Raw genomic sequence first — 9,293 nt, forward strand, 5'->3', positions numbered from 1 at the left:
TTAATGTATCATTGAAATTGCTCTGCAAATTATATTAAATAATTGTTTCTGAAGAGATTTTTTCACATCATTATTCCTCAGGGTATAAATTAGTGGATTAAACATTGGGATCAGGACAGTGTACAAAACAGAGAAAGATTTTTCCAGAGAAGATGAATATTGGGATGTAGGTCTTATGTACATGATCAGAACTGTGCCATAGAACAACAAAACCACTGTGAGATGGGACACACAAGTGGAGAAAGCTTTATGCCTCCCAGTAGTGGACTGGATTTTTACAATGGTGGAGATGATGCAAATATAAGAAGTCAAAGTGAGGCTGAATGTAGAAAATCCTAATAGGGAGCCAAAGAGTAAACTCATAATCTCAATCAGTGTTGTTTTAATACAGGAAAGCTTTAGTAATGCCAAGTAGTCACAATAAAAATGATTAATCAAATGTGTCCTGCAAAAGGGTAATCGAGATATAACAACTGTGTGAGCCAATGGATCCAGAAATCCAACCACCCAACAGATAATGACCAGCTGGAAACAAGTTCTTTTGTTCATCAGAAGAGGGTAATGTAAGGGCTCACAGATTGCTAAATATCGGTCATATCCCATTGTTGCCAATAATACAAACTCTGTACAAGTCAGACACATAAATAAATAGAGTTGTGTGATGCATCCTACCTGAGATATAGCACCATCCCCTGTTAAGATACCAAGCAGCAGTTTGGGCTGAATAACACAGGAATATGATAAATCAAGGATAGAGAGGTTTTGTAAGAAGAAATACATAGGGATCTGAATCTGAGCATCCATGAAAATACAGGTTATGATGAGTAAATTTCCTGTTATGGTGAGCAGATAAATGAGAAGAAATGCAAAGAACAATGGAATCTGAAATTCAGGGAGAGTGGAAAGTCCCAGAAGAGTAAAATCAGAATATTGACCTTGGCTTTCATTTTGCATAGAAATATTCATAACTAGGTTTGATTTGAATTTTGCAAGAATTGAATCAGGTTAACAGAATAGATGGTCACTTGGAGAATTTCTGGTAGTTTTTGCTGGTAAAAGATATTCGACATTAATGGAGCAGGTTCATGCACAGTATTCTGGTCTTTATTCTGTGTTAATATGTTTCTTCTAAAGGTTGTCTGTTTCTGAAAAGTGACTTTTCCTGCTGGCATTATATAATTTTTGTCCGTGCAGTAGTATAAGTGTATTTCCCTAAAGATTGCTGATGTTGTACTTGTAATAAAATTAATGAACCACCTGGGAAATGTTATTATAAATAAATATTTTGTTCAGCAGTAAGGCCATAAAACGCATTACCAACCAAGCATTAGTATTATTAAATCATTACCAAGCTCAAAATAAATAGTGCAGGAATGGGAGGCAATTGCAGTTGAAATGAATACTATTTTTTTAACATGGATTTTTTTATTATTCTTTTTATGGAATATTTGTGATAAAGGGACACAACTATGACCCTTTTTTCATTGGCCATATACAGTATATCCCATTTTGGAAATTGAATACATATATAGGCTTAGCCATGCATCCTTTTTTTGTTTGGGATAGACCAATTTGAGTCCTTTTTCATCAATTCGTAGTAACATTTATTAAAATGTAGAGTTGATGTGTGACATAAGGGCCAGCATGGTTCTAGCATGCATAGAGTTAATCTTTTATGCAATTTAAGACCTTATTATGATCATTTTCATGTTCTCGTGTATGATGGAATTTTTAAAGGCTAGAAATGTCTGTTATCAAAAGGATAACAGGCAAGGTAAAAGGCAGAGTTTGCCTGTTTGTGACAAAGCCCCTGAAGTGCGTGACCTTGACTTTGGACAAAAGTCTTGCTCTAATTGATAAGAAGCACAAGGGTGAAAGGTGTGTGACTAGTCTCATAGAGATATATGTGTTGGATCCCTGTGGTACAGGCAATAGGTATGCCTTAATGGGTTCTTCCAAAAGTATTACACCTTCCTTAACTGATGGTGATGTAGAGAAAAAAACCTCCCTATGTACTGTAGTTTCAGACATGGTGTTGGAATGTGTGACTGCATGTGCAGATAACTCCCGTGATTCAGCTATGCTTATCTGGGGAAGTAAAGTAATGCAAAATTGCAAACAAATGTACATGATGCCTGAGAGAGGTAAATGTTTACAGGAACGCATGTGTGTGTACCCTTAGATTGAGATGAATGTCTTAAATCTCTTACATGCTAAAGAAAGGTCAAGATCCCTTTTAAAGGGAGGTGCAATGGACAAGCAAGACTCTAGCCCTTTAATTAAAGGCACAATGAGTGAAAAATTAAAGGCTCACTCTCCCTTTAAAAGGGAGAGTGAGCCCTTTAAAGGAAAGGGTTTCTTATGTGATAAACCCCATGGGTTGAAACTGTGCATGAGCCTGCTCCATTATCTTAAAGGATCATTGATTATTTTCACAAGGGTGCTGTGAAAACGATGGGTGTGAGTTATCCTTTTTTGATTTTTTTCATGTGTTGCCATTTATTATATGTTTTCAAATGGTTGAATGTGTGTTTGTTTCCAATATGATAGAGCAGTCAACGCCACTTATCTAGGAGAACATTGACTTTTTCATTGCATGAGTGCGCACACCTCAACAAATGGTTGATAATAGGTCCAATTCAAGTGGCTAAATCTTTGCACTTTCTCTTCTTACTTGCTGCAGTAAAGTTTTTTAACTAGGCTGTTGCAGATGTGCCAGACTTTGAATTGATGGTTAATGTCTTGATATTTGCTTTTCATTAAATTTCTGTTGATCGGTTGCCAATATTTTTATATCAACTCCCTTATCTCTTAAACTTGTCAATGTTCTTTCCAATGCTAAAGGGCCTACTTGATCAGTAGTATGTGCAACAATATAGTGATAATATCTATCATGGAGTGTGTGCAATATTTGGTGCAGTAACCTGCTCACTTAAATTGCCTATTACCTGCCAAAACCACTGCCTGTTCAAACATGTTGTTCTTTTTCCTTATTAGAAGCCTTTATTCCTAGCAAGGTCTACTGCAGGAAAACATATCTCTTCTGGTAAATAGAATAAGTTGTGTAAGAAATAAATGGTATGTTCAAAAGATTAAACATTTCTTTCACCTTTGAGAATAAAAATCCAGTAGGCAATATTGAACATTCAACTGCTAAATTCCCCACAGCAATTTGACCTGATAAAGGTTGAGATCTTCATAATAATGCACAATTGGCTGAAAGAAAAATTACAATTGCATCAATCATTGTACCAAACTCCTTTTTGTTTTTTTCTGCTATTGGAGGTTGTCCCCAGTTTTGATCTCGATATGCCGTTGTCTCATACCTCTGCTTTCTTTACAGGCAACATGTTTAACAAATGGTGTACTGGTAGTTGAAATACTTACTTAATCAGATATAGATTGCTCTGTTTGAGTGACAACAGTCACCATATTAAAAGGATTAGATGCCATTGCTGTGATAATTACAGGATTTGGTTGATTTAGGAAAATAGATGGTATAGCTTTTGAGTTAAGTACAATGTACAATAAAGAAATCCTCAGTGAAGGCTTCTGAGCAATCAATGAATTTCACTGGCAGTAGATTGTAAATCATCTCCGAACTGAGCTGTTTGTCAAAGCCAATTATAAATCGTGTTTATATCTTATCAGTTCGCCAGGTCGTTCGACTGAGTGAAAATTCATCTGGCTTTAGGGTGCAAAACTATGCTAGCAATGGTCTCTTTATCTAGCGAATTGTCCTCTACGCCTGTTAGTAAATTGGTAATGTCCCTGCAGATGGGATTTCTGGTGAACTTTCGCTAGTGACAGTCACTTCGTTCTTTAGTAAATCTGCCCCATAGTTTTTTCAACACATACCAAACATATTCTTTTAAATATACAGATAGGCAAAGTTTTATACAAAGAAAAGTTTTTCTTTTCTTTTGGCTAAAGTTTTATACAAACCATTAAATGTAAACTACACATACACAATATGTATATTAGTCTGTATTTTCCCCCTCCCATCTCATTGTCTAATTGTGTCGCCAGTGGGCATGGACCTCAGGTCCCGCATTTTGGTATTATGTAAAGCTTGCCTTAATAACAGAACTCATACAGTGGCACTTACCTACTGTATGTACTTTAATTGTGGATTACAAAAGGAAGGTAATAAGATTTACATTTTTTTATGTGTTTAGTTTATTTTTCTTGACAAACACACTGAAAAAGATCTGCTTGGTTTTATGTGAATGTCATTTTAAATTTAATTGGGATTTATTAAAACTTTTTACACTATATGAATCACATTTGTCCTAGCAATTGCTGAGTGGAATCTCAATACAAGCATTAGGAGAACTATCCCTTGGTGGTGGATCACTATAAGTTAAAAAAAACGTGTAACCATGGTCTGCTGAATGAAGGAGTGGGTTTCACACAGAGAGATGGCGAATATTTAAAAACAAATTACAATATATTTTGGAATATTTTTCATTTATCTTGCTGTCTTCTCCTGAGCTTCCCTGAGAAGCTCTGTTTCACAGAATTTGGATTCATACGATTTATACCGGTTGGAGAATGGAAAAGAAATGTCTACAAGATCAAACTAGAATCTTTTTAAACTTTCCTTTTTAGTAATACAAATAAAGCCCATTAAGTGCCAACGGAGCACGAAGGGCTTCTCTGTCTGAAAAATATATAAAACAGTTTAAACAAAAAGTAACCTCAAACCACTTTTCACATCTTTCCTAACCAGGAGAACATCAAACCAGCCACCTTTCTTTCTCCTGACAAGTTTCTTAACTACTTTATGATCACAAACTGACCAGCTGGTGGCACTGTTGTAAATAATTAATTAGTAGTGAATTTTCCTTATTTTTACATTTCTGTTTACTGCTGCTTACTTCCTTCACTCCACTATAAGGTCTAACTTAACTCAACCCTACCAACCTTCAATGGATGAGCACATCAGGTCCCAAAAGACTACAGCTATGTTATTAAGTTGGGCTTATTATTACAACACAACCAGGACATAACAACTGGTATCAGTGCTGCTTCTGCAAGGTGGGAACCTTACAAGTGACAATATTTGTGCTTTTCATCCCAAGAACACTCATAAGGTGTCAGTAAGTTTTATTGAGCCTTTAGGGCAATTTCACATATACTCTATTATACATATAGTGATTATAGGCATTTTGTTCTTTAGGACATTTATAACTCTGAGGGTGAAAGAATGCTTGTAATTACTCCTCATTGATTTCAGCATTTCACAACAACAATTGACTGACAAATATATGGTAATAGCCATTGAAAGAGGGACATTTCTTGGCATTGTTTACCCAGATGTGCATTAGATAAGATATAGCCTTATGTCAAATTTATCTAATTTGTTCCTGAAAACAAAGTCCACCTAACCCCTTCCACAATTTTAAATCATTTATCAATAATTTTTCTCGATAAAATCAAAGCAACAAAACGTCAAGACAAATCAATTGTCAATTTGTATCATACGCTTGATGCCCCGAAAACTCAACTTTTTTGGATTATCAGCCAAAACAACACATTTTTTTGGATTATCCAGTATAGATCGCAATGTCTAAAAACCACTCCAGGGACATCTGCCATTGACTTCTACATGACCTCGACAGGTTTTGAAATATTTTCAGATTTTTAGAAGCTTTTGGATATGCTCATTTTTTAAAAATTCTAGGTTTTTTTCCAACATTTTAGTTTTTCCCCTAAAAACCTCAACCAGAAAAAATTGAGGTTTAATAAATGGAGCCCTAAATCTTTTTTGATCTAAGCCCACTTTGAAGTCAACAGTTTAGTTAGGGTTCTCTTAGCACAAGTACGTTTTTAAAAGGGTTGTTTAGTATGATCTAGAGAGTGACAAGTTATTTAGCTTTTTATTTAGCAGCTCCCCATTTTGCAATTTCAGCAATCTGGTATCGAGGGTACAAATTAGCCTAGCAATGATCCACTGATTTGATTAAGAGACTGGAATAAGAATAGGTGAGGCCTGATTAGAAAGACAATTAATAAAAAGTATCAATAGCAATACATTTTTAGCCTTACAGAGATTTTGATTTTTTGGTGAGGTCAGTGACCCCTATTTAAAAACTGGCAAGAGTCAGAAAAAGAAGGCAAATCATTCAAAAAATATAAAAAATAAACTACAATTAAGTCCAAGCTTACTGAGGTCAGCCATTAATGGTCTACCCTAATTTTCACTCCAAGTGACATATTTTGTGCTTCCAGGAGTATCTAGGAGAAAATATATTAATTTTTGTAAAATGTATACTACAGGGCACATTTACTTTGCTCGAGTGAAGGAATAGAATAAAAAAAACTTTGCATTTCAAATGTTTTTTTTGGCTACTTCGACCATCGAATTGGCTACTTCGACCTTCGACTACGACTTTGAATCGAACGATTCGAACAAAAAAACGTTTGAATATTCGACCATTTGATAGTCGAAGTACTGTCTCTTTAAAAAAAACGACTCCCTACTTCGCCACCTAAAAGCTACCGAGGTGCAATGTTAGCCTATGGCGAAGGTCCCCATAGGCTTTCCTATGTTTTTTTGGTCGTAGAAAAATCGTTCGATCAACGGATTAAAATCCTTCAAATCATTAATTAACCCTCGATATTCGACCATATGTAAATTTGCCCCTACCTGTCTTTAGTCCAGGTCCCCCTATCAACTGAGTTGAGCCTCTTGTGAGGGTCAAGATCCACATTTCTTTACAACACTATTTCATGCATTTTATATAACCTTTAATTCTGACCAAAAATTAGCTCTTTTTATTTTAAAATAGTTTATATATGCAAATATGCAAGCATTAAATTGGGCTGCAAAATAATTTTTTTTAAAAATCAGCACTGTTTTACAATATTTCATGCAGCCTTATAGAAAAGAGATAGCAATTTAAAAAATGCCCAGCTTTAGGGCTTGACTTTAGGGTTTCAGGATAATATGCATACGGCAGATAAAGATACTGAATGTGTGTAATCTAAAATTCAAGGGGATCCTATGACATCCTTTTAATATATATATATATATATGTATTTTTCCGGCTAGGGTGATAGAATACCGGCTGGATGGCAACCCTAGTTGTAGTCACATTTCGGTATCACTAATCTGAACAAACAAGACAGTCCAGTCAAGGCTCACTCTGGTTCAAAAGCAGATGATAGTAACATTGTTTTCAGTTCTTACTGTAATGTCAGATTATTTCATTAAATTGCTTCCCTTTATTGTGCTTTCACTGGTAAATATTGTGCAAACAAACAAACATATTCTACAATCAAACCTGGAAAACAATGTTGCAGGATGAGGAACAAGTTTATTTTTTATTTTTTGCTTTCTGGTAATGTAAGTAGTTACCCTAGTGGAATAACAAAGTACATTTCAGAATGTACTATCAATTGAATTTCAAGTCACAATGGATTAAGATTGCCAAGGGGCCTCTCACGTCTTTATAAAACCACTTGGGTTTGCACTCAACACATACAGTATAGATGCAGTTATTGTATGTAATGACTTCAGAATTACAAGCAGAGCTACTTAAATTCCTTTAAGTTAATAATTGCACTATAATTTCATAATCATGCAAAATCCTAGTATATGCTGGTTGCAGGTATGATTTTGGTACAGGTAAGGAAATTGTGCAAGAATGTGATCAGTCCCCTAACCTCTTCTGTTGGTGATCCCTTTATTGTTTCTCATCTCTTATCCTTTTACATTACTATCCGTTTTTGTATTTTTCATTCTTTCCTGTCATCCTTATCATTCATATCCCTTGTTTTACTGTTTTTCTCCTTCTATTTCTTGTGCCTCACCCACCCACTAGCCTTCGTCTTTAGCATCTTACTAAATCCATTTTTACCTTCTCAACCACCCTTCCATTTCCTCCCACCATAGCCACAGTCCTGGATTATTTTCTTTTCTGTTCTCCTCACTTCCCTTCATTTATTTTCTTCTCAAATACTTTAACTTTCCTTTTCATTTCTGCTAATCATTGTATTTATGTTGTTCTTTTCTTTGATACAATAGTTCACTAGGTTATTGAACTGGATGGTTTGCTATTCAGGAACACAAGTGGATTGTGTAAATGCACAGAACTAACCTGACAGCCCATTTCTAATTTGATTTCTGAACCTACTAATGAGCTAATATAGGTCCTTGGTTAATCTGAGTTTCTTACTGAATACATAATCTTAAAAGTGATTTAAAGTAAGTTTTCTGCTTACTGATATGTTCTTGTGTTTCCTATTTTTCTCATAATCTGTAAAACATTTATATTTATTAAGTTTAAAAACCACTAAACAATATACAAAAATACACCAAGTAAAAGTTGTCAAGGTCCTATAGAAGTCAATGAGATATGTGCTGATCTTATTGAACTGTTTTAATCAGTTCAGACTTTTAGAGGTTTTCAGATTTTGTTCCCACTAGGAATTGTCCAAAAAAACTCGAATTTATTGTGGTATTAGTATTTTTTTAAGTATTTTTTTCTGTCCTTGTTTTTTTTTCTAGTCAGTGTTTTTTTACATATTTTAATAAATTTCATGACATTTGTGGTTTTACAGAAAGGGAGTTTAGTTGTGGTTTCAAAAACCTCTAAAACCACCAAAATGAGACTGTTGATAAATAGGGAAGTGTAATATTAAGCCTGATGGACAGCAGTATATGAAGCTTAAAAGAAACAACTAGGAGTAGGATGATTGTCAGTTTTGAGACATGACATTGGACTGGAGCTGCAGTAATTTAGACAATATAAACTGATCAATCAGGCCTTCCCTCATTGATGGTTGATTTCATTTGTTCAGAAAAAAAGAGTACGGGATGCTGTCAATTGGATAACTGATCCCTAATGTTCTAACATTTTATTTATATAATAACAGATACATTGATTTACTTTTCTGTAAAGCAAATACATTATCATTTTCCAGGTGCAGAGAACATGCTGGCACAAAACATAACGAAAGCCAATGAATTTATTCTCCGGGGTATTTCAGATGATGAGAAGCAGCAGATACCCCTGTTCTTTCTTTTTCTCCTGATTTATATGTTTACTTTGCTGGGGAACTTAATTATTATAACAGTGATGTATCTGAGCCCTCAATTGCACAACCCCATGTACTTTTTTCTCTGCAATTTATCTTTTATTGATATCTCATCTGCCTCTATCACACAACCAAAGCTTCTTTCAATGCTCTTGCTAAGGGAAAATACCATATCATTTGGTGGTTGTATAGTCCAGCTGTACAGCTTTATGTTCTTTACAGGTACTGAGTTTTTTTCATTAACAGCC

The 9,293-nt window shown here is 34.8% G+C and overlaps 1 protein-coding gene across 1 annotated transcript; it reads right to left on the reverse strand.

Annotated features, from left to right (window-relative positions):
- LOC108699003 (olfactory receptor 1020) lies at positions 1-966 on the reverse strand. The gene has a single exon (XM_018230858.1). The coding sequence runs from the start codon at positions 964-966 to the stop codon at positions 1-3; it is 966 nt and encodes a 321-aa protein (XP_018086347.1).
- Positions 967-9,293: the final 8,327 nt, after the last annotated feature.

This window comes from Xenopus laevis, chromosome 8L (assembly GCF_017654675.1).
Source record: "Xenopus laevis strain J_2021 chromosome 8L, Xenopus_laevis_v10.1, whole genome shotgun sequence".
NCBI lineage: Eukaryota > Metazoa > Chordata > Amphibia > Anura > Pipidae > Xenopus > Xenopus laevis.

Excerpts from the sequence above, each read along its gene's own strand:
- LOC108699003 (XM_018230858.1), bottom strand. The coding sequence starts at position 966 with ATGAATATTTCTATGCAAAATGAAAGCCAAGGTCAATATTCTGATTTT.